This window comes from Diadema antillarum, unplaced genomic scaffold, assembly GCF_040938485.1.
Source record: "Diadema antillarum isolate AM-2024a unplaced genomic scaffold, OU_Dant_1.0 seq00000767_RagTag, whole genome shotgun sequence".
NCBI classification, from domain to species: Eukaryota; Metazoa; Echinodermata; class Echinoidea; order Diadematoida; family Diadematidae; genus Diadema; species Diadema antillarum.
In genome coordinates, this window is record NW_027271657.1 from 607683 (window position 1) to 635102 (window position 27420).

A 27420-nucleotide genomic window follows, 5' to 3' on the forward strand; every position below is an offset into this window, starting at 1 on the left:
AGATATTTCAGAGCAAATACCTCATGAACATTGTAGTAGTAAATGATGTACATAGTGAAACTGAGGCATGCTGTCTACACAGGCTCGTGTTATACATTTCAAACATCTTTTCGTGATCATTACTAGATATTGGCGTGTCCAATCATAGTGTTACAAACAAACCTTTTGTTCTTTTTTTCTCAACAATAAGTCATCTATAGAAAAAGAAAGCATAGTGCATTGAACAAAGTACTTGTCTTTCCTGTATATGTTTGAATTTTGCTTCACACAAGTTAGATATTGTATTGATAAGCCTTTGAAACAGCTCTTTCAATGGATCTGATTTGTGCTTATCTGAGGTTATAAAGGGATAGATTCTTGCTCATACGTAGCTTGCCATTGCAATGTTACATTTTGATTTAGCTGAGACAGACACTTGCTACTTCTTTGTACAGAAACTCTCTTTAGTTAAAGTGGTACCTGGTGTTGTAAGTATACAATTCCCCCAACCTTTTATCCTGTTTGAGTTTCTTTAGTTTTCTTTTTTTTTTCCCCATCGATTTTTGATAACACATTCATTGCTGTGTAAAACTGTATAGTTTTGGACAGCACAAGTTATGCATATTCAGCAATAAGGAAATCAAAACTCCTTAAAGAATAAACAGTTAGCTAGCTCTGTGAAACTGTATTACACTAAGTTTGTAAATTGTAACATACATCAGTTTTACTATTCTCCTTTTGAGTTCAAGTTGCTGGTCAGGCCTGTTCACAATTCATGATCATGTTTTGTAGAAAACATGTATTCTTATCCCCTTTGAAAGATCTTGCAATATTGTCTTACCAAGCCAAAACTATGCTGCTCTCTTTAAATGTGTTGAAGTTAACTCTCATTGGGAATGTGTACTCTTGGAATTCACTTTTGTTTGTTGGTTTTTTCATTTTCATTTTATTGTCATTCACATTTGAATTGACCATGGTAACAAAAACATTTCTTATGAATTGTTTGTTTCTGTTTCAATAACTTGATTGACAGTTTGAATCACTACCAGTGTACCATGTTGAGAGCACAGTATGCAATGCATGTATACAGTCATTTCACTGGCATTATGTACATCATTGTTAAAATGCCACACCTGCAAAGACTGTACAACATTATATAAAGCCTGCAATGCTGGTTTAGCCTGCAATGCTGGTTCATCCCCTCCCCCCTCCCCCCTCCCTCATCAATGACAATCATTAAGTTATCAAATGATATAATAATCTTGCCATTACATGTAATGATGGGCTAGGGAACGCTTGGCAATCTTCCATGTTGGGGAAGGAGGGGGGTGGCTGGTGTGGGGAGGACCTGAGCATGGAAAGAGGCCCCAGTGATGATATGATAATTGTGTAATATAGTGATGATATATAGTGATGATCTATGGACATAATTAACTAGACATACCTCAAGCTGCATCTTCATCAGTCATCCAAGTGCATCAAGCCCTTTATGTTCTGTTTGCCCCCCTCCCTCCTTTTTTTTTTTGGGGGGGGGGGGGGGTGGGGTTGGGAGGAGGGGGTGTTTTGTACAGGAAATAACTTTCCCTGGACCACCTTGTAATAAGATGTCTTAACTCCCCTCCCCCCCCTCAAAAAAGAAAAAAGAAAAGAATAATAATAATAATAATAATAATAATTGCATTTATATGGCGCTTCATACTGACGTTTCTAAGCGCACTTTGCTACTCATACAAATAGATTAGAAAACACAATAACATTAACAAAATCAGCATTAACAGTCCAAAAGAAGAAGAAAGAAAAGAAAAGAAAACAATAATAATGATAATAATAATGATAATAATAATAATAATAATAACCATAATTATTATTATTATTATTATTATTATTATTATTATAATTATAATGATAATAATAATAATAACAATAATGATAATAATAATAATAATAATAATAATAATAATAATAATAATAATAATAATAATAATGATAATAATAATAATGATAGAAAAATGCATATACCACTCATCAAAATAAATGACAGTTATAATTTTCAGAGGAGAGTACAATTCTGACAAATAATGATATACTTGGTTGTGCCAGAGTGTGTGCCCACAAATGGCTAAAAAATTAAGCCATGCTGATGCAATATATATGCTAAAACTGAATTCCGTGCTGTAAAACTTTCTTTAGTTTGTTCACATTTATGTTTAGTAGCGTTCAAATGTGTACAGTTGTTTACTTTGAATAGGCAACATTGATGGGTTTATTTGGGTCATAAATAGAATATTCATTATTATAAAGCATTTTTAGCTGCATGGGATTATTGCTGTATTTCCCTTTCATCTCTAACTCCGTAAATGTGGAGGAAATGTTTTTATTTATTCATTTTTTTTTTTTGTTGGTTGCCTTTCGAGTTGATAAGAGTGATTGCATTTTATAAAGCTGTTTTCATTGTCTTTTTCTTCTTTCTAATTTGTTTTTAATGTATTGCTGTACTCCTTAGTATACCATCACTCTATATGAGCTTTAAACTAAGCAGAGCTATTCATCCCATTATTCAGTGTTCAATGTCATCATGAATATGTCTGTTATTGTAATGATTCTGTCTCAGTATTTGTGGGAATCAAGTCAGTTCAAAGGGGCCATAAAGATCTATCACTACATGTGAAAGTACATTGGATCAGATCTCATAGATCAGGTATAATCATATTTTGTGTTGATTTCAAAATGCCTCTTCTTAAATTGCTAACGGGGAATAATCTCAGATTCCTTCTGAATGCCAAGATGTCTCGTTGAACAGAAAAGTATAATATCGTTAATAAAAAGTAAATTGCAAAGGTCCTGTAATAAACCTGCTTTATCAAAGCTCTATATCCAAGGACTTGAATCTTCTAGTGAAATTAGGAATTAATGTTGCACAAGATTTACAGATCGCTTTGACAAAGCATGTAACCTGTATTTCTGTCACTTCCTTGTATGCTGTACCCAGGTGTCCTCTAGGTCTACCAGTATGCCCAGTCCTGTGTGCACTCTTACTGTGGGACAAACAACCTACAAGAGTCATGTGAGTATTCCACAGATCTGTGGGTTTCTTCTTTTAGGTATTTGCTTAGCAAGGAAATGTAAATATAGGACTTATATCTTCACTAAGGTCCAACAATTTTTATAGCACCATGAAATAAAAAGAAACAACAAACAAAACAAGCCCCCCCTCCCCCAGAACACACACACATGCACACAAAAACAAAAACAAAAACAACAACAACAAGAAACAAACAAATGGCCGACGGAACAAATAGACGGACTATGATGACATAGCAAAAATATACTGATGGATGGATTGTGTTTGTGTGGATGCAAGAGATAGAGAATGGAAATAGGGTCCTACACGGTTTGATTGAAATTATGGTGTGTGTTTTTTCACTACTCTGTCATATATTTTTAAACACTGCACTAATATTACAGTTATTTTTATGTGATGATGATGGATATACATGTAGCTCTGGTTTTTGACCAGAGTTATATCCTGCACTCTGAAATAACACTTATTAATATGCTTCACAACATCATCACACACTCCTCTGGAGTATTCATGGTTAGAAAGATTGACCTACATGACTATATTTTCCATAGAGTGCTCTGGCTGTTTTGTCTACAGGGTTTACTTTATGCACTTTAAGGTTAACCCTAAAAGGGCCGGGGGAGGGGGGGGGGGGGGCAGAATTCGCCCCCCTCGACGTTTTGCGCTGTAATTCTGTAATGCGAGAAGGACTCGTCGCGAGGCTTCTTGACTTTGTTTGTTCAAGTCTCGCGCAACTTTTGAGACCAAATTTGCGATGTCCGCGCATACTTTTGCGAAGCCACGCCCATTTTTGTAATGGAATGTCGCCCCAAAACGGGCACAATTTTGTGATTTTGTGTACATTTCCTATGGAAAACAGTGCTCTGTCATGAAAGTCATGAAAACCTGATTATTTTTACAATTAATCACTTTCATTGATTAGTTATGTGCTAATTATGGTAGAAAAGTAGTCAGTGACAATTTCCAATGAAAAAACAAAGAAAAAACAAAAGTTGAAAAACAGAGAAATACATAAGAAATTCTGAAAACAATAAAATACATAAGAATTGAAATGAATTTTGGAAGTTTTTGTGATGTACAATTGTTGAATATGCTAAAACAGATTTACAGATCGAAAATTAGACTCTCAATGCTTTAAATTAGGCTCAAATATGACCTTGAGCTTAATTTTCATAATTAATTAATTAAAATTAGAAATTGATTGTTTAAAAGAATGTTATGACACAATCTTGTAGATTATGACGCGGGTCTCACGCATGCAAAATTTCATCGCGATCGCACCACCGATGGCCGAGATCTCGGGGGGCGGAATCCATCCCCCCCTTCCCGGTCTGAACATAGCCAAAAAAGCCCGGCCCCTTTAGGGTTAATGTATATCCACTATCATGGGAAAGTATGGAAGCCTTTTTGTTTGTTTGTTTGTTTGGCCAATCACAAGTTTTGAAACTTGAGTACAATGTAAGTCTGCTCTTCATTGTTAGTTCCTTCAGAACCTGTTATATTCAGTCCTTGTGAAAGTGAGCACGCTGACATTCATTGAGTTGTTCTACACTAATCTGTGAGAAGAAAGACAAATTCCTCATCTGATGTGGTTCCTGTTGTCATGGTAACAGGTCCAGCTGAAGACAGTGAGACCAGTGTGGGAGGAGACTCATCACTTCCTCATCAAGAATCCTGCCTTGCAGTCCCTTGATCTTGAGGTAAGATGGGATAGTGTGTTAGCCCTTGCAGCCTTGAGCAGTTCCCTTGCAGTCCCTTGAGCTTGAGGTAAGATGGGACAGTGTATGTGACATAACCTTGAAATGAAACCTGTAGTGTACCAAGAAACTTGCAAGGTGAATACCAGGATGCTTGGTCTATAGTGCTAAACACCAAATCACTTTTAGCTCATAAGCTGGGGTCTAGTGTAAACACCAAATCACATTTAGCTGGGGTTCTAGTGCTAAACACCAAATCACTTATAGCCAGGGTTCTAGTGCTTAACACCAAATCACATTTAGCTGGGGTTCTAGTGCTAAACACCAAATCACATTTAGCTGGGGTTCTAGTGCTTAACACCAAATCACATTTAGCTGGGGTTCTAGTGCTAAACACCAAATCACATTTAGCTGGGGTTCTAGTGCTTAACACCAAATCACATTTAGCTGGGGTTCTAGTGCTAAACACTAAATCACTTTTAGCTGGGGTTCTAGTGCTTAACACCAAATCACATTTAGCTGGGGTTCTAGTGCTTAACACCAAATCACATTTAGCTGGGGTTCTAGTGCTAAACACCAAATCACTTATAGCCAGGGTTCTAGTGCTTAACACCAAATCACATTTAGCTGGGGTTCTAGTGCTAAACACCAAATCACTTTTAGCCGGGGTTCTAGTGCTAAACACCAATATCACTTTTAGCTTGGGTTCTAGTGCTAAACACCAAATTACTTTTAGCTGGGGTTCTAGTGCATCCCCGGACTCGTCTTTGTACAGTTACAGTAGTCTCCGCATAATTGAGTGCACTGCTTTTGTCAGTTAAGAAATGCTCTGCCCGATACTACGTGATTATTAAAAGCGGAGACTAAATTTCAGACTCTACTTTGTGTTGTGTAACCTTAGGTGACTGACAGTAAGAAAGGCAACAGGCTTGGAACGCTGAGTGTTGGTCTGAAAGAGCTGCTACTGGCCAAGCCTGACATGGTGATTGAAAGACCCTTCAAGCTGAATAACTCTGGACCTCAAAGCACCATCACACTCAAGATGTGTCTGAGGGTAAGACTAATGATCAGCCACTGTCTCTTTGTCTCCTATTCAATGTTTGTCAGTATATTTGATAATCTTCACACATTCATAGATAGATATGTCATTGACAAGGAACACCATGTCTGCACACAAAAAAAAAGAAAGAGAGAGAGATAAAAAATCCCAAATGCATTGGGGTCATTCTTTCCAATAACAATTAGGGACATAACCAAGGGATTCATTATTTTTTTTTTTTAATTTATTTTATTTTTGTTAATTTAATTCAATGCTTTGTGTATAAAAAAACATTTGCACTCATCTTTCTCAATTCTTGGCTCCTCGTAAAATTCACCAGAGTTTCAGGCATGTGAATATTTTTGGTTTTACAGTATACCCATACTCTTATCACTAACATTTTAAAGGCATAATTTACCGTTTGCAGATGAAACAAAAATCCAGCATTAGTGCTTTAGAATAGTTCCAAAATGAGAGTTAGGGATGGAAACAATCACTGTAAAATTTGAATCCGTATAATCATTGTTATGTATTGTTGAATACACAAAATGTGAACAATACTTATTATAAAAATGTTGCCAGACTAAGCGGTCTACAGTGATGATTTAATGAGAAAAATACTTATATCTCATTATATTTTAGGCTTTATTGCAAAAATGTTATGGTAGGATGTTTTGTGATACAAGAGACCTACACATATGCATCAAATGTGATATCTTGAACATTTTTTAAATCACTGTTCCCAAGCGTAAACAGGATCTTTAATATAAGAGTTGCATATATTGTATTTCATTATGATGTAAAAGGATACCAGATTAGTGAATTTCTCGGTTTGTGATATTGTTCTACATTGTATCTTACCGATCTCAATTAAAATTTGATGTGACAATAGGTTAATGTACCCATCAAGCCATCATTAAATATCAGTGTTTATTGTGCATTTTATGTTAATGCTCAGACCTTATTGATGTCAAGCCAGATTTCATATCAACAAGAAATACTGCCTCCAGCTTTACTCAGAAGTTGGATGTCACTGTAATGTTTTATATCTGCAGAAGGGACATTGTTTGGGATCTTTGACTTTGTGTATTTTGCAATGTGTGTGCAGGCTTAACACCTGGGCCCTGTTTCATAAAGCTGTTCGTAAAGTTACGAACAACTTACGAGCGACTGGTGATCAGTTCTGATGTGCTATACATATCAGAATTTCCATAATTCTGCATAAGAACTGATCACCAGTCACTCGTAAGTTGTTCGTAACTTTACGAACAGCTTTATGAAACACCCTCCTGAAGGCTTAACATCTATAGGTTTAAGGTGCTCACTACCTCTAGGTTATACACCATTAGGTTAAACTCCTGTAGGCTTAATACCTATATACTTTTGCTGCTCAACACCTGTATGTTATACACTTGTACAAGAAGGTTTAACAGCCTGTAGGGTTAATAGTATGCACTGTAAAATGCTCCACACGTACATGTACTCAGTATATTGTTAGCCTTGCAATGTGTATATTTGCTAATATACATTGTAGACTGACAGCTGAGTTTCTTGTCTTCTAACAGGCTATTGAGAGGAAGCAGATTGTGTATATTCGCTAATATAGACTGACATTAGCTGATTCTTTGTCTTCTAACAGGCTATTGAGAGGAAGCAGAATGAAGACCATGACTTGTCAGACCCAAGGGATGTTCTGGTGAGTTGGTTGTCCATCTTTGTTTTGTCTTCTGGCCTCCAAACTCTATTGTCTTCAGTTGATTGTATGATGTCAGTTTTTTGTGACATTTTTTTTTTCTTTTCGGCCAATAGATACAAGTGTACATATGTGACCGGCGACAACGGTTTCAGGCAAAAGTCGGGCATTTTGAAAATTCATTTTTTCACTGAATCACATTGCCCATTTCCTAAGCTTTGCATTGATATAAAACACTTGCATTTTTCGGCACCATAAGTGGGCATGGAAAACGAAATTAAATGTACTTTTTTAAGTTGTTAGCCTGACAAAATTGCGAGAAAACGGGCTTTGAAGATTCACCTCTTTCTCAAAGACAATGTCCGAGCGGCGATGCGAGGTGAGAATCACCCATCCGTACGATGGTGCCAATCGCTGTTAAGCTCCGCCTCTAGCAACCACATCGCCTTCTGATTGGCTCACTGAGAGAGTCAAATTTCCCGGGCACCCTTACTAGCAGCTCAGCGTATGGAGCAGAAAAACAATGCGGTTCGCTCGGGTTTGTTTTACCATTACGTCTTTCAAGATGGCGGATACGATAATTGCACGTATGGTGTACATGTGTATGGTGCACGCATTACGCAATGGCATCCACACGCCATGACCATGTGCATGTAACAGGAGCGGGTGGCGAATCCACACATTTACAAATCGCGTTTTCATTGTTGTTGATTTGATTTTATCATTGCCGACCCTTTTGAAGGCAGATAAATGACAGTGCTGGCAAAGATCACGCTTCCTGTTTGTTTTGCTTTTACAAGCCGCGCATATGTTGCCTTGTTTGGTGGTGTTAATTATATCAAAACAAACAAACAAACATGGCTCGTTAGTTTCGTGCGATCTTGATGTGTAGTATTTGAATATAACTGGTTTCATGTGACCTCTCCTTTCCTCTCATCTACCTTCCCTTGAGTCAATCTGCTGTCATGATTTTTACTACATGTACAAGTAAACTTTGTTTTTTTTTTCTTTTCACACGATTATGTCGTGCTACGTACATGATATTTGTTTCACTTCCGTTGTCGAACATTGCGGTAGAATAGTTTGGATAGAAAGCCAAACGAAGAGCACGCACTACAGCGTATAAACCACTATAGCAAGAACAATGGAGCATGTAATCACATGCACGCGTGGACAAAGCATTCCCCAAACACTGCAACTGGTGTCTCCGAAAGCCGAATTATGTAAATGTGCGCGACGCACCAGCCAATCGCATGCGAGACCTTGCGCCGTAGCAACGCTGGGGATATTGGCGCGGCGTTCGAAAGAAGCTCGAAACTGACGAGTGCGATCCAACATAGGGTGCTTAAAATTCCATTTTCGATAGGAAAAACGTAGTCTTATGCTACGAAATTTAGTGTAGATGTAGAAAACATATCAAAGATTCGATTTCTGCAAAAAACCCAAATCGACAAAAATAATGGTAGAGATCTTTGTACCCCGCCTAGGATGAAATTTGCTATTGCGACTTTTGCCTGAAACCGTTGTCGCGGGTCACATATTTTTGCCATTATTTGGTTACATTCAGTAGGAGCTAAACTAACCCGTTGAGGACGAGTCCAAAGTGTACTCAGGCAGGTGTCTATGGGAAATGTGTTTTGTAGCAAATTCAGTCCGTCCTCAACGGAGTTTTTTAAAAGCTATACAGAATATTTTGTGTATTTTTTTCCACTTGTTACACTGTATGCTAGAATAATGTGGAAATTGTACCTTCTGGACGTGTTACAAGTGATGTGGATTACTATACTGTATGTGGTGACCTCCCCTGATTAATGAATGAATTGGTTGATGTTTGCAAGCTTGCAATCTCATGACATTATTCATTCATTTCATTCATTCATTCATTTATTTTTCATTTCCAACAAAAACATATAGATATATTACAAAAATTGAATACAGTGCATAAATTTCATTATACAAAGTAAAGGATAAATTTACAGAAAACTTGTACACGTGTAGGTATAGGAAAATGTTGGAAATGGGGAGGAATGCTAAAAAGCTGAGCTTGTAGGCTGCATTCCCCCCACACGTAATACAAGAAATTATATGATCGATTGACTGATAAACATTGAAAATGGATGAAACAAAGAAATTAAGACAAAAAGACCTATAACCTAACTTATCCGAAACAAAACCCTAAACAAATCCCTACACTAAGTCGCTGTCATGCCGGAAAAGAGAGGAGAGAAACAGAGTAGTATGTGTGTGTGTGTGTGTGTGTGTGTGTGTATGAGAGAGAGAGAGGGGGGGGGGGGGGAAGAAAACAGCTTAATGCGTGGAGTGAAGATAAGAGACAAAAAAATTAAACTAAGACAAAAAGACCTATAACCTAACTTATCCGAAACAAAACCCTAAACAAATCCCTACACTAAGTCGCTGTCATGCCAGAAAAGAGAGGAGAGAAACAAAGTAGTATGTGTGTGTGTGTGTGTGTGTGTGTGTGTGTGTGTGTGTGTGTGTGAGAGAGAGAGGGGGGGGGGAAGAAAACAGCTTAATGCGTGGAGTGAAGATAAGAGACAAAAAAAAAAAAAAAGATAGAAGGACACGAGAGGTAGTGGATGGATGGAGCCGCTTAGCTGTAATTTCAACAGAATATAAGGTTGGATTTTACACTTCTTTGCAACCAATAAAGAATCAACAATTCTTATAACTATTCAAAATATTTTTCTTCAGATTACTCTTAAAAGAACTTAAACTTGGAGATGTCCTTAAACTGTTAGAAAGGTTGTTCCAATATTTAGGTCCAGCAAATGTAAATATAGATTGTGTAAACATAGTTCTAGTTAAAGGCAGATGGAATTCATCTGAGTGACGAGTCGGATATTTATGGAACGAGCGGTTTCTCGCAAACATACTTGTGAAAACAGACGGCAACAAATCATCAGAAAGTTTATACATAAATTGGCCAAGACAATAATAATAAATATCAGTTATCTTTAAAATTTTGTTTTCAGAAAATAAAACATCAGTGTGGGCTCTCCAAGAAACATGACAAATTATTCGAAGAGCTTTTTTCTGGAGACGGGACAGTCTGTCGAGATATGTTGGATGTGTGTTCCCCCAAGCTATGATGCCATAATTCAAATAATTATTGCTTGATACTACTACATACAATGTATATCGTGGCTAATATGTTGCATAGTGGGATGTGCAATACATGGCAAAGATGTTGAAACACTGCACAGGTGCTAAGTTTTGGGTTGCTGTTATTGTTTTGTTTTGTTTTTGTTGTTTTTTTGTAATGGGGTATGGGGTTGGTATTGACTTGCAATACTACAGTATAGGCTAAAGTGTCTCCTAAAACCAACTCATTATATTACTGGGTGTTTGAAACTCTCTGTATAACAGGCCAACAGACGAGTTGATGAGGAGGACGAGGAGGCAGAGATTGAAGTGGAGGGCACACAGGAGAAATCGGAGGAAGGAGCCGGTAGCTCTGGGGTGGACGGAGAGAAGACCGAGTCTGGTCAGTCTGCTGGTCAAGAAGTGACCATCAATGGTCATCATGATGGTGAGGAGGATGGTGACACCAGTAGTCAGGCTGCTTCCCCACCCCCCAATGGTAACTCCCCTGGGGTAGGGGAGAGTAACGCTGCTGGGGTGGAGCTGAGACGGAGGACTGTGCAACCCTATGTACATGAGTAAGTGATTCTCATAGGGATGGCAAAGTTGTTAGTGATTGTCATGGAAAGTTCCTACAAATGCCACATGTATTGAGGAGACAGGCTATAAAAGTTACATATGGTATGTTTATGGTTTTGCAGACATTAAAATTGCCACATATACATGTAGTTATCAGGGCATCATTATTACATGCAAAATAGAAAACAATACATAATTTTCCCTGGATATTCACTAAATGTCTTGATTGATATCTTTTTTGCCTGCAGTCTTCTCCTGTGTTTGCTATGAAGAGTATCTTGTTGTGTGTCAGTCCTTTTGCCTTTCAGTGAATTGCTGTGTGATCTGATATTTGTTGTGCTGTGATTGTAGACTTGACACTGTCTAGTAAACAGGCTAATACCCACACTGATGGCTGCATCTATAGATACTTTCACATCGACAGGGAAATACAGCAGTGTTTTTGCATGGTATTTTGTAATGTGAACACAAATACTAACTATGCAAAAAACACAAAAAAACACTCAACAAAGTACCATGGTATTCTGGGTGGCAATTCAAACCAGAGGTACAACTGTATGCATGTTAGACTTGAGTGCGAATTGTGTGGTAAAACACTATCAATTGTAAGTCAAATACCTGTATTGGTACAAACAAATAACAAACTAAAAAAAAAACAAAAAAAAAACCCTACCATCACACTGGGTCAGACAATGTAGTTAAGGACATCACACATGCCGACCCAGTTGGTAGTTGTGGCTATCAACCAAATCGACTAAACTGTGTAAAGTGAAGCCCATTGAAAAACTGCTTTTTGCCTGGAAGGCTGTAACTAGCAGATTTTTACTCCCTTGAGGAAGATCATCTCTACATCAAGCTGTCCTGTGTTCTCTGTTTGTCTATTTCTCCTCAAAACTCTGAACTTGTCTTTCTTTAGGGATGGTTCTGAGTCTAGTGAGGGTCCTATTTTTGACTAGTAAGTCAAGGTTTCTTCTCTGTATTCAGTCAGTTTACTTTAACCCTGCTATTGATACTGGTATCATAGTTTCATCGAGTAATCAAATAAGGTAATAATTTCTTAATTTCCTTTTATCATTTGAATATACTCTTATCTGGTGAATGAAACACATTCATTTGGTGTCAGTTGACTGTTTTATATTTTTCTCCCAATGACTCTATTTTCTTATCTCTCTTTATAACATACATATACATTTGTACATGGGGAAAATGTTTTTATGTTTAACTGGTGATGGCAATTATTTTTTTTCTGTATAAAGTATTCAAATCAAAATGATATTGCAGTATATATGCAGACTGCTAGAACACTATTAGCAAACTTAATTAATTTCTCAAACTTGATTCTTTTCTTTCCCAAACAACTTTAGATAAACAACTTTAGATAGTACCTAACCTCTTTGTATAAGTGCTATTTTCAAACTCCCTAACCCAGGGGGCTAATGTGGTCCCCTCAAATCCCAACCATTTATCAACTGATTGTGACCAAACTTTGCGTGTCAGTGTCTTATCATGTATTTTTGAAAAAAAAAATATGTAATCAAATTTGTGACATCTATTGTTATTCTAAATTTGTCAAATATATTGTGCAAATGTGAATATGTTTTTTCAAGGAATTCATTTTTTTTTTTCAGTTTTCCCCTCATTTGTGGAGAAAATGCAATCAAATTTGTCCAGTTTTCCCTTCATTTATGGGGAAAATGCAATCAAATTTGGCATGTTTGTGGCTTGTCATGTGTGCAAAAAGAAAGCTTGGTCAAATGTTTTGAGATTTTATATTCATGATTCTAATCAATGACATAAATATGCTCGTAAAATTGTGAATTTATTGCCTTTCGATTACAATTTCAGGGCAGAAATCTTTTTCCTACAAAGTTTGTAAATTGAAGAAAGGTGGTTTTTAGTGTACATGGTTTGACTAATAATTGAAAAGTGGAAAATGTTTTTCCAAAATAAAAGAGACAGATGATTAGTTATTATCAACAAAAAGTTGAATGTTTCACAGTAATTTATTAGATATGACTTAAGTATCAGCATGCTCAAATACAAAAGCAATAAAGACTGATTATTTCACTGTAAGTTGAAAAGCTACTGATATTAACACAATACGCGCGTTCAGACTGGCAAAAGATTGAGAAGTTTAAGATCACAAAGTCTTTGCGTCTTTTGTAATCCGTTCACACGTCACACTGGCAAAAGATCAAGAAGTTTGTCGGGGATGGCATGGGGGAATTATCCCTAGTTGGAGAGGGAAATTTTGCGGGAAATTTGTGGTCGCACTGTCAAAACTTAAAGATCATGATCTTAAATTTCTTGTCTTTTGCCAATCTGACTGCACCTATAGTAAACCATCACCACCATTAACAACATTTTTCGAAAAAACTATGTGAAATAATGATCCACTGACACTTTTTTAGACTGTTTTGTAAATGATTCTTGTTTATCTCTTTGCTTCCCAGTGCTTATGTATTTCTTTTTTAATAGATTGTGTACATCTTTGTTTGTTTGTTTTGTTTTTTTGACCTTTTGTTTTTCATATTTTGTTATCCTAGAATAATATATGATAGCCAAAAGGGATGTTTGAGCGAAAAAAAAAAAAAAAAATCTTTTGACAACCGTTCTTGTAACACCAGGGAGGTGAGCTCACCTCCCTGGTAAAACTTAGATACATTCTACACACAAAAATAATTGGAAACTGCCAATTTTTCTTGACAAATACCACTATGGTGATGAGTAAAAAAAACATTGCAGGGAAACATGCAAGTTATGTTCGATCTATGGAGAGTTGCATTCTAGTGTCTTTTGTATAGTATCATGTTAGTACCCTAAATAGGCAATGGTTGACAGATGATATCACCAACAGAATCTTTATAGTTTTGAATGTTGTCTTTAATGGGTATATTCAAGTCATCTGAAGAAATATAGTAGAAATGATATAAGAAAATATATGGCCCATATTTAGGTATTCTTTTGGCCACTTAGAGTGATGATCAGGGTATTATGAATCAATAAAAGTCAACATACATTTGTATTGCATATTCCCTGTCTGTATGAGGACAGGCGCGATTGATATTGTATTAATGTCAGCTGTTGATACTTCATATAATAATTTTCTTACAGATTTTATACTTTTGTCATTTAAGTAACTCTTTCATCATTGTTAAAGATAAGAAGCATGCAACTTGTTTGGTTCTTTTGGCACTGTATGTTGTCATGTGTTTTTAGTCAATCGTTTGGTTATTGGTGTACCACAAAATCACTTTTTTTTTGGGATAATCCTTAACAATATTACATTACGTTCCCCCCCCCCCCCTTCTTTGGTTAGTTTCCTGTTGTTTTACTTTTGAATTATGTCAGTATGGTTGCCTTATGGTGTATGTATACATAGTAATCATATTTGTGTTCTTTATTTTCACTTTGTATGCTCCTCACATGTATAGTCATAACACACTGATCTCTACTCAACACATGCAATATCATGTTTCCTCCACAGGTGCTGCTTGTATATTAAATGCGGGCTCCCTTGCCTCATGCTTAGATAGTTGAGAAATAGTCAGCAGAGAAGACTTTATCAGACTTTGGGAAGATATGAATGCAGCCTAATTTGTTAGATTCCTTGTCAGGTGTCACTCTAATGATACAATGCATATACACGACTGCATACTCATGGTTGATTAGAAGATTGATGGGTCAATCCACGTCAAATCATCCAATTTTCAGAAAAGTTGTCACCCGACCCCCTCCGATTTTCTTTAAAATCGCACCAAATGTTCCCCAAAGTGTCTGACGGAAAATCCCAAAATATTTTGCCCCAAGGTCAATTGGGTGCTAAGATACAGCCTCACATAGCAACCAATGCGCATTCCAAAATATTAGTTAAAAGAAAATTATACATTTTTGATCGATTGTGGTAGCATGGATATTTATGCAAAAGTGTTCATTATCTGGAAATTGAGAGAACTTTATAGACTTTGCAAGAAAAAGTGACTGTGACGCGAAATCGATTTTTCGTTAACGTGCACGAGGTCACCGAAAATGGTGTTAAATGTTAATTTTGAAAATTTCAATGCATATTTAGAGGCTAATATCTTCCATATTTCATCACCTCAGGTTCTAAGATATTATGCTGTTGAAGGCTTTGACTTGCTCAGTAATTTTGAAAAAAATCAGCGGATTCGTGCTCACCGTTTTTACGGAGAGCGCCCTCAAAGTTGACAAAAATGAAAAATGTGTCAAATCCAAGGTCACGGATCACCTTTCGTCCCACCTAGGAATGGCATCAATTTTTGTGTATTGATAGACATTTACCTATATTATCTTGGGTTACCAAAGAAATTTTGCTACCGAAATGTTAAATGGTAAATTTACCCCACTGAAAATGGTCGTAAATGGCCAAATTTCCATGTAATATCACATATTGGGTTTAGAGGACATTTCAAATGTCCATGCTTTCAAGATGAAAAGCCGTAGCCCTGTGATATTTGCTGTAGGGGTAGTCTGTAATACATATTTTAGTAATATATACCACAAAACACTTTCATTACATAATAATGACCTTGAAATTTAATCCAAAATTTGATAAAAACAATAAGTCGCTCTATTTTCCTCATTGCACTGCATGTAATATGTGTTTTGAATGACTTTTCACAGAGCAATATTTCAAGAATTATGAAAGCTGACAGCCTGCCATATTATGGTTCTAAAATATTTGTGCTCTTCTTTCTGATTTAGTGTCAATTTGATCATGAATGTTATACCCTTGACCTTGAAGTGCTTCTAAAAATAGCTGTAAATTTGTTAACTACAAATTACACACACAACAGGTGTTTTATGGCATAACATACTAGTGATTCTTTCGCAAACACAAAAGTTTTTATGGTGTAAATGTTATATACTGGAATAACTATAGGTTCTTGCAAGATATGTCCGATTAATTACTTTGTTCTGACAATGACCCTGAATTTATGACCTTAAAATTTGGAAAAATGTCTATTCCTGCCCATAAAGACCTGTATTTAGACTGTAAGTACATAATATATATGGACATTGTGCCCAACACAAGATTCTTATTCTAGCCTGTGAAAAGCACATTAAAAGCACTGAGAGTCTTCTTTTTTGGAGGGATTTGTTCTGTAACTTATGACAATTCAAAAATCATTTCCATTCCTATATATTTTCTTGTTTTTGGTAAATTTGTTATGTATTTCTTTGTTTTTTTATTTTCTACAGCATTTTTTTTGTTTGGGAATTGTCACAGTCCACTTTTTCTACCATAATTTGAATAGAATTAATCAATCAAAGTGATAGATAGCAAAAATGGTCAATTTTCTATGACTTTTACCAAAAAGCACTGTTTTCCATAGGAAATGCACACGAAATCACAAAATATTACTGTACCCTTTTGTGATTGAAATTGAGGGTCATTGTCAGAACAAAGTAATTAATTGTAACATATCTTGCAAGCACATATAGATTAATTCCAGTTTATAACATTCACACCATAAAAACTTTTGTGTTTGAGAAAGAATCACTAGTATGTTATGCCATAAAACACCTGTTGTGTGTGTAATTTGTAGTTAACAAATTTACAGCTATTTTTAGAAGCACTTCAAGGTCATGGGTATAACATTCATGATCAAATTGACACTAAATCTGAAAGAAGAGCACAAATAGTTAAGAACCTTAATATGGTAGGCTGTCAGCTTTCATAGTTCTTGAAATATTGCTCTGTGAAAAGTCATTCAAAGCACATATTACATGCAGTGCAATGAGGAAAATAGAGCGACTTATTGTTTTTATCAAATTTTGGATTAAATTTCAAGGTCATTATTATGTAATGAAAGTGTTTTGTGGTATATATTACTAAAATATGTATTACAGACTACCCCTACAGCAAATATCACAGGGCTACGGCTTTTCATCTTGAAAGCATGGACATTTGAAATGTCCTCTAAACTCAATATGTGATATTACATGGAAATTTGGCCGTTTACGACCATTTTTAATTGGGTAAATTTACCATTTAACATTTCGGTAGCAAAATTTCTTTGGTAACCCAAGATAATATAGGTAAATGTCTATCAATACACAAAAATTGATGCCATTCCTAGGTGGGACGAAGGGTGATCCGTGACCTTGAATTTGACACATTTTTCATTTTTGTCAACTTTGAGGGCGCTCTCCGTAAAAGCGGTGAGCACGAATCCGCTGATTTTTTTCAAAATTACTGAGCAAGTCAAAGCCTTCAACAGCATAATATCTTAGAACCTGAGGTGATGAAATGTGGAAGATATTAGCATCTAAATATGCTTTGAAATTTTCAAAATTAACATTTAACACCATTTTCGGTGACCTCGTGCACGTTAACGAAAAGTCAATTTCGCGTCACAGTCACTTTTTCTTGCAAAGACTATAAAGTTCTCTCAATTTCCAGATAATGAACACTTTTGCATAAATATCCATGCTACCACAATCAATCAAAAATGCATAATTTTCTTTTAACTAATATTTTGGAATGCGCATTGGTTGCTATGTGAGGCTGTATCTTAGCAACCAATTGACCTTGGGGCAAAATATTTTGGGATTTTCCGTCAGACACTTTGGGGAACATTTGGTGCGATTTTAAAGAAAATCGGAGGGGGTCGGGTGACAAGCACTGGATGATTTGACATGGATTGACTCTGATGTCATTTGTAAAGTAGATACTAACTTTGTACTTCAACAAAACAATTTGTACATTTAGATAGTATTTCAAAGAATAATTCAGGCCCCACAATAATCAGTTGAAGAGTAGTCCCGAGTTTACTCAGGCAGGTGTTTATGGGAAATGTGTGTTATTGCAAAATCAGCTTGTTCTCAATGGGTAAAGGGAGCAGGTAATGCATGATGAACTAGAGATTTCTGTGGTCCTGGTTTTATAAGGGATCTTTGTATCCCTATGAGAGGGATGTATAGGGTGGATACATATTTGGGTTCATTCATGTGTATCGAGGCTGTGCACGTAGGTAAAGCTGTGGAAAAATGTTTGATTTCAAGTCAATGAGATGTGTAGGCCTGCAATCTTTTCCACTGTGTTGTATGAAAAGGAAAAGCCTATATTACATGATATATTATTGATAAACTTTATTGCCTGTAGTATTGGTGTCTTTTGAAATTAATAGTGACACTGTGAGGTCTGGATTATGTCTGATAACCCTCCCCCCCCCCCCCAACAAATCTGTATTGTGGAAATGGGATAGACAGTTTACTGTGATAGCAGTCATGAGAGGTGATAGAAATCTGTGTTGACATCATCAGGAATGTCTTCTCACTAGTGAATGGAGGTTGGAGGTTTTCTTTTGTTTCATTTTGAGCTGAGGGAAAAGATTTCATTTAAAAGTGAATTGTGTAATTTGTCCTCTTTTGTATCACCTTCCTGTTGAATTTGACACCTGCTATGAAATATGCCCCACACAAAGATCATAGCTATATCGTAGACAAGTCTGTTGGCCAAGTCAGAGACAGGGAGGAGCACTCACTCTTGGACATGATTATGTAAGATCATTTCTTCCTATTCAAGACCCCAGATTAATATCTCATTTCAAACCAACTTTGTTCTGTTGCTGCCAGCAACAGATATGTTACAAAGGGTAGTATCATGATGGAGTTGTCCCGTAAAACAAGATACATTCTTGTTTATCTTTATATTGTTAGATGAGATCAGTGATTTTCTCTTTCATTACTAAATGTCTACTCCCTTGCAGTCCTAAGGCTCCGTTCCCATATGGCCGTATCCAGATGACCATAAGATACAGTTCACCAAGGGGGAGAGTCATAGTTGTGGTGCACAAGGCATCGTGAGTATAACCCAATGTCTCATCTCATAGCCTGATATGATAATGATAATGACCAAGCAGACAGCAGTAGAATACGTGCTAACACAATCTTTGTGTTACTGGGGAGCTGTAAATGCATTAACTGTACATTGACTTTTTTAGTTGATTTCATTAATGAAAAATCCATGATGTAAAAGATTTTTCTTCTTCAAAAATGATGTATTACAAGCTAACAAAGGACAAAGAGGCATGGAATGTAAAACACATGCATAAAGACCATGAATACATTTGCTTGCATTCAAAATGCATGAAGAATAACAATATGAAAATGATATGATGTGTGATTATACCATTGCCTAGAATATTGTTGTTTTTTTCTTCCTAACAGACAACTGACCATCCCAGATTCAGAAAGCATGCCTGATTCCTACATCAGAGCTTACCTCCTGCCGGACAAGTCCAAGAATGGCAAACAGAAGACTAAAGTTATCAAGGACACCAGAGAACCGGTCTTTGACCACACGTAAGTTTCTTGCTGTTCATATCAAAGGCTGAAGTAGTTTGGATAAATTATGCAGTACCAGCTGCAGTGAGGGATCATAACCGGCACTTGCTATCAGTTGGAAGCTTGTTAGTATGGTGGTCACCTGTCAAAATATCAGAAGGTTGTGTATTCAAATCTATGCCCAGATTTTCATCATTGCTACTACTCTAAACATTTGATAATCGATGCTTATTTATGCTGATGAAGGGCAGTTTGTCATTTTTTGAGAGATGTTATAAACTCATCTTTTATTCATTGCCTTGTATGTCGGATGCTTTGAAAGGATGTGAAAAAGATTTCATTGATTGCTGGCTTGATCTTTGATGAAGTGTCTACTTTGAGTTGATGGAAAAATAGCAATCTTACCTTCATAGTCATGTACCACAACATTTGATTGATTGCCAGAATTTGACATGTGATAAAGGAAACTGATACGGATGTGAAGGAATTGACACTGAAATTCAGATGAAAAATTTGATACGAAATATATGTCGAGAGGGATTTTTCTCTCTTCTGTGATCTTAGATCCTATATAACATGCTCTGTCACAATCCCTTTTCCTTTGTATGATTTTTTTTTCCATTTTTTTCTTTTTGTGGTGAAGACTTATATATTTTGTATATTCACATGTTGTGGTAATATGAACCGAATGTTCACTGATTAAAGGTAAATTTAGTAACTTGGATGTTGTATCTGTTCTTTGACTGCAAAATGTCAGCTCCTTTTACATGTACTTTAGGTTTGCCCTTACCGGGCCCCATGCTCAGGCCAGCCGACCTGGCGGAGCTCGCACCCGCAGTAGACATCTGCACATGCGCATGAGCGGGATCTCACATGAATTCTCAAAAGCGAGAATTACGAAATCAAATAGGATGTCAATGAATGAGGGCCCTTTTCAAGAAAATTTTGAAAGAGCATACCAAACTTCAAAATATATTATTTTCTTTACAACCTTGCACATATATCAACAGTTGATGTTATTCAAGACAGTTCATTTATCCATTAAAGGGACTGTACAGTACTGGTTTAGGTGGGGATTCATGTTTTGAAAATTCCTAAGAGAGATAATGAAAAGCCTCTTATGAAATATGAAAGAGCATGTAATTTTAAGAAGGATTCAACGTTTATTTGATGAAAATTGGTTTTCAAATGGCTGAGATATCCAAAAAAGTGCTAATAATAAAAGGCGACATGCCCCAACTTTATTAGTATCTCTTTGTTTCACCTTGTTTTTGGATATCTCAGCCATTTCAAAACCGATTTTCATCGAATAAACTTTTGCTACCCCTTAGAATTGCATGCTCTTTGACATCTCATAGAGTGGTTTCTGAATATCTCGCAAAACGTTAAAAGCTAAATCCTCACCTCGACCAGAACTGTACACACCCTTTAACCCTCTGTGCATCACATTAGTTTCTTGTCCATAGGTATGTGATGTGTATAAATACTGTGGATATTTGACTCATTAGCACAAGAAGACTTGAAATCTGCAACCTTTGAGTGACACCTTGATATATGTAAACTAGTCTACTGGAATCCATGAAACCTTTGAGTGACACCTTGATCGATGTAAACTAGTCTATTGGAATCCATGAAACCTTTGAGTGACACCTTGATTGATGTAAACTAGTCTATTGGAATCCATGTCTTGAAAGACAGTGGTGTTCAGTTGATGATTCCATGATAGAATATTTGGTTATGTTTTGATAACCCTCCCTCTAAATAAACAACTGAACTTACTTTTCATTTCAACAGATTTGAGTTTGTCTGCTCATCAACAGAGCTGTCTGAGAGAACATTAGACATTGCTGTGAAGCACTCAGGCTCTTTCCTTGCCCTATCCAATCCAACCATCGGTCAGGTAATGATATCTAGGGACAGGTGCTACTCAATACACAAATTTAGTTTTAATGCTGTGATTCTCTTTGTTTTTGTTATATTGTCTTTGTTGGTTTATACATTTCTCTTTTTTTTTTGGGGGGGGGGGAGGGGGTGAGTTGGTGCTTTTCTTAAAAACACTAATTATTAAAAATCATTAAAAGTATTGAGTACAAGGTGTGTGTCTTAGATTAAGATTTATTATTAATATGATATGTATTCAACACAAAAGTGATTTTGGCAGTTTTCATTGGGTAGAAAGGAAGAATCTACCGCCTATCAATTTTCTCAGAAGTTGAATGGCAATATGATAGTTGAGAAATAATTGTTCAGAAGATTTAATTGTTGTTGAGTTTCTCCTCTAAAACCATGATGAGCACGAAGGCAAGTTTTATAAATGACATTGCTCAGTATACCTATTTGTTTTTATGTGTATTTTCATGGGAAAAGATTAAAACAAAGCAAAAGAATTACACTGCTAGAGTAAAGCTGCTCTCTCACATAGCAAATCACTGGAAAGGTTATATATCGTTGTACCCTGAGTAGATAAATACCAAAGTCAACAAGTGCTTTTTTGTTTAGCTCATCACTCTTTAAAGTGTTATGAAATTCTGCATTGTAGGGAATTATTACATGAGTGCATTTTTTTTTTTTTGATACTGCACCAACCAGTATTTTACACCTTGCCTTGTTTATAATGCCCCTGCCTCTTCCATTTTTTATCAACAGTTGGATGTTGATCTTGCCAGCTTAGACCTCAGCAAGGCCACAACAGAATGGTGAGATTGCAGATTGTGTATCATTATTAGGTGATACGCTATCAGCGTATCACCTATTGTGATTGTCAAAATCTCTCTTTATTTCTTTTTATTCTTCTTTCTTTCTGGACAATTTTGTGTCATCAATATCTCAAGAATGACATTACGGAATAACATGACATTTTCAGGGAACATGTCTCATGACAATATCTAGCCACAATAAGGTTTTCATGACAGTAACATATCTATGACGTCGTCTAGGCGCCATTTTGTGATTTTTGGACCATGTTACATGATCGATCATAACTTCATAACTAAAGGTCATTTCTGTATCATTTTTTGTGGACATAAAGTTCAGGTCACGTTCTATCTTACTTCTTTTGATGCTAATTACCTAGGACATCATTAAGTGCGCGTAAGCGCGCGTCAAAATTTTGAAAGGCTCAAAACAACTTTCCAATGGGAAATCTCGAAGTTTCAGACAATTTTATGCGTTTCAAACAATTTTGCGCGTGCGCGTCCGTCCGCGCATTTTCGCGCGCACAGCGCGTCAGCAATTGGAAAATACACTTTTTTTGACAGATTTGGATTCCTGATACTTTGAGCAACAATATCCATTGATTTCTAATCGATTCCTACAAATAACAAAGCAATGCACTTGCGTCAAAGTTCAAATTTCGCGTGCGCGTCTATGTGCAAATATAGTGAAAAAACATGTCTTTGTTTATTTCGCCATAGCTCTTTAAAACGTCAGGTGACCCTATGTTTTTATTGCATATTACAAAAGCATATAAATTGGACATGACGTTTCAAGTATCATTATTTCCATAATTACATTATGACGTCATCATATCGTCATCTGAAATCAAAAAAGTGGAATTAATTTTTTTGAGGTACTGTTTCTGACATTCATTTGCTCGTATCTCTGTTGTTTAAGCTCAATATTATCCCAAATTCAGATATGTTGTACTTTGAACATTTGCCTTTCAAGTCCATGTCATGGTTTTGAAATTTGATGACGTCATCATGCTTTAAATTGTGTTTAAAGGTAAAGACGCAAAATCGGACAAGTTTACGTGTTATGTCTATGGGAGGTGATTTTTTTAGAAACCATGCATTGACTTGACAACGTTTAAGCACCTTTATCTCAGCTGATTTTGCTTCATTTCCTCTGAAACTTATTTATGTTGTAGCTGTGACAATAAGCTGCAGTAATCATGCATTTTATTCTTTGAAATCTCCTCATGAGGTTGACAATTTTGCAATTTAAAACTGAAAATGAGAATGGAATGCGGACCAAACGATTCCTGATTCATCTTTCACGTACATAAGCTTACGTTCCTCTAATTTTCTCGTCGAGACGTATGGTCGAGTGGTTAGAGGCGTCGTCTTAGAAACGTGAGGTTGCACACGTACGGGTTCGATCCTCACAAGAGCACGAAAGAAAATAATATATTTTTTTTACTTTTTTTCTTCAATAGAGTACTACACCTTCGTCCATGTAGAAATCACGTTTGCATGTAAACACACCTATACGCACACACTCACACAGTATACCTTTGTTTTGCGTTGGAGACTGCATTACTTCGACTGCTGCAAAATTATAGTTTTGCAGGTTGGGCTTTTCAAACTGATATAGTATACTGTCACAACATGAAATTTGTTCATATTAATTCAGTAACACAATGTAGTCGTGGTTACTTTGTGCTGATTTATACATGTAACAAGCTATACATTGTAAAAAAGGTATTCAGTCTTCTGTATTGATGATTATTTGTCAATTAGTGGTTTTTGTGGAGTTTCAGATAGTGATAAAAGGTATGGATGATAAGTGCAGCGATAATTCCTATAGTTAGTTCAAAGCTGTGTTACAGATGTTTGATACATACATTTAGCATTGTGTGTGTGTATATACGTGTGTATACAGGTTGGCCATATGACACATGCTAGACAATTACTCTTAATTGATTAGCAAACGTGATCAGCTATGGAACTGAATATGGTACTAATGTATGATGTTAATGATTCTGATTAAACTGTGACGAGTTTAAAGGGATAGCGTAACTGTGTGTAAAAATAAGGCAATTATAAGGATATTTTAGGGCAATTTGATAACCATGCCTATAATAATTTCATACAGGTACTAATGCCTGCCTCATATTCAAATGATAGATCGTCATGTCAATAGCAAACTGACAACGTACGATGAATGTGTTATATATTGAACAACTGTCTTTCAAGTCCATAACGTTCCCCATATTTTCCCGTCGAGACGTGTCGCCGAGTGGTTAAAGGCGACGTCTCAGAGACGTGAGGTTGCGGGTTCGAACCCCACAAGATCACGAAACAAAATAATTAGCTACTTTACTGTTTTTTTTTCTTCAATTTTGTATTACATATTCGTCCATGTAGAAATCACGTTCGTATATAAACGCACCTATACACACACACAGACACACACACACGCCATATCCCTCTTTTTTGTGTGTTGGAGACCACATTGCTTCGACTGCAGCAACATTTTGCAGGTTGACTTTGTCAAACCGATCATAGTATGTAATGACGACGACTGAGGTGTTGTACTTTGAACAATTTTCTTTCAAGACCATGTCATTGTTTTGTAATTTGATGACGTCATTACACTGAAAATTGTGATTAAAGGCAAGGTATCAAAACCAGCCGATTATAGGTTTTATGTCTGCGGGACGTATTTTTCCCAAGTTGCCAGAAATGGCATAGCGACCTCAGTCGTTACAAGGCCGCTTTTCCGTCTAGCAATGCAATAGATGTTCACACGGCCACGTTAGTTGAGTGGGCATTGACTTTCCCCCCGTTATATCTATACATTGTTGTTGTTTTTTTGTCTTACCATTTCCGTGGATGACCCGTGGTCGAGTGGTTACAGATACGGTTTCGCATGCACGCTCAATATAACTTCAAGGTGCCTATATCACATTCTTTTCTTTGTCGATCACAGATGACTGTCATCTCATGACCACAAGCGTATCACCTAACTCGTCCTCAATGTGACGAGTTTTCATGTCTCGTTAACTTTTGTGTTTAGAGCTAGTAAACCTTGTGTAAACTGCTCAGGATCAAGGGGGATAAAAGTTGATCTATATAATCTAATACTCCTAAATTCTAAATAACCATGACTTGTATTGACAGCCAAAATGGTTTGCTTCACTTGCATGACTAGTCATTAATTCCATTGTGTCCTATCCACGTGCCCAACACAAATTTTCATAGTGGGATCTTGCTCTCATTTTAATGCTAGCAATTATAATTATTGTTAGTATATTTCAGAAGGGATTTAGAATGATGGCAGGTTTAATCTTAGCCTGTTGTCCATTTCACAAATTGCTAGATAATGCACATTTTGCCGCTTGTTTCAACATGCTGACTGTGACTGTGGAATTAGATGTACCATCACTATTATAGTACTCAAATATATATTTCCCTTGCATGTAGTACTTGAGGTATATTAGATTTCAATCCTTGATGCCGCTGTTCTTTCCGTGCTAGGTACAACCTGAAGCGTGTGTCACCAGACTCAGTGTCCCGCCTCTCTACAAGCTTCTCCACATGACGCTGACACACCCCTTCCTACCATCATAGCCACGCCCCCTTTTACCGTGCCACGCCTCCATCTTATCATCACAGCCATATTCAAAGCATAAGGACCTTGACACTACAGGCTGAGGTTGTATGTAAAGATTTGGGATTTGACTCTGCACAAAGGCGGTCTTTGGGAACATTGTCTATGTGTGCTGCATCCATATTGTCTTTAATCCAGTCCACGAGCACATACTGTACATGATATCATACATCCATGTTAGATATTAGTAATAGTCTGTAAGACACTACACCAATACTTGTCACAAGATGCCCACCAGGATGCACAGAGCAGTTCACATAACAGTCTAACAGTGGGTCTGTTGAGTTTCATCTTTCAATCTGACTGACTGTAGATCTAGATATTGATAAATAGGTGATCTCTCTTCCTTTCCCCTTGTGATTGTGTCATAGTTTTTATCTACCTGATTCTAAATGTTATGTAATGGTCCAAATATTTGTCCTTATCACAGAGTTGTGATGCCAGTTTTAGTCCAAGGAGAGAGTTGGGAGGATACAGTGCTGTGTTGTTTCATCAGACGATTGTTACCATTAATAGATTCAGTATACTCTACTTGCGATAAGAATAAAAGAAAAAAAAAATCAGGTATGCATGCATCACAGTCTCACAGAAAGAAAACTGCAGGTAAATATGTCGTTTTTTCTCTGAAAAAAAATCTCTGCAGTAATTTTGACATCTAATGTGTTGCACTTTGATTCATTCAGTGAAAAAGACAGAAAAAAATTTAAAGTTTCCTTCACATTATGGTGACTTATAGCAAGCTGTTGCATGTTTCTGCCTCTCATCCTTTTAGTTTTCTCATTTAGCACTGTCTTGTAAGAGGTTTCACTGGGGTCCTCATATTGTGAGGAGCTAGTCTGATGTCCAACATAATTCAGTAGTGTACTAGCTATTGAGTAGACTCATCAGTAGCAATACTGCATATTGCAATTCTAGAGAAATGCTGTCGTGCATTAGTTAGCCAAGCATGCACCAACCCATGCTGTATTCTGCAATGTGTCTATCAGTGCTGCTCCAGAAAGCCTGGAAATAACTCCAGAGTGTGCAAGTCAAGTTGTCACAGAAAGTGTTACTGTAAATGTGGAAATTTTCTGGCGAGTAATTTCTTCGTGCTCAGCTTGGTAAGATGAATTTGGTGTGTTTTTAATGCCAAGGAATGAAAACGTTAAACAGTGTTACACATATTGTATGAGGCACAAATATTTCCATGCTTTTATCTTCGTGCTCGTTTGTGGTTGCACGAAATGTGCCAAAATTTCCACACCGCAAAAATTTCCACTTTTACAGTATTACTGCATCTTCAATAGCTTTCATGTCCTTGTAGTAAAATGTGCATGTCAGGTATTGTACCTCTGAGGTTTTCCCAACAAAGCTGTGTAGACTGATGTATTGGGTTGATACCTGTTATCATAGTCTTCATATTGGTTGAGAGATCTCTGTGTAAGTTAAGTATTGGTAAATTCACTTCATTTAATTTCAGTGTGGCTTTCATGATTTCATATTATTTATCTTTAGAGCTTTCATTTCAATCTGCTTTCACTACAGACTTAGAATGCCTAGAACCTGGTTTACAACTACAAAGGCATAGTGTAGACTATAAAATACTGAGCACAAATCTGAAACT

General features: G+C 36.5%; 1 protein-coding gene across 1 annotated transcript in view; it reads left to right on the plus strand.

Moving 5' to 3' along the window:
- The window catches only part of LOC139738746 (extended synaptotagmin-2-like), an 84046-nt gene extending 58231 nt beyond the window's left edge, over positions 1–25815 (plus strand). The window contains exons 16-25 of the mRNA XM_071649385.1: positions 2969–3043; positions 4675–4761; positions 5660–5812; positions 7437–7493; positions 10878–11170; positions 18908–19000; positions 19368–19502; positions 21279–21384; positions 22131–22180; positions 25685–25815. Coding sequence (XP_071505486.1) covers positions 2969–3043; positions 4675–4761; positions 5660–5812; positions 7437–7493; positions 10878–11170; positions 18908–19000; positions 19368–19502; positions 21279–21384; positions 22131–22180; positions 25685–25748 — 1113 coding nt within the window. The 3' untranslated portion in view covers positions 25749–25815. The remainder of the gene's footprint in view (positions 1–2968; positions 3044–4674; positions 4762–5659; positions 5813–7436; positions 7494–10877; positions 11171–18907; positions 19001–19367; positions 19503–21278; positions 21385–22130; positions 22181–25684) is intronic.
- Positions 25816–27420: the final 1605 nt, after the last annotated feature.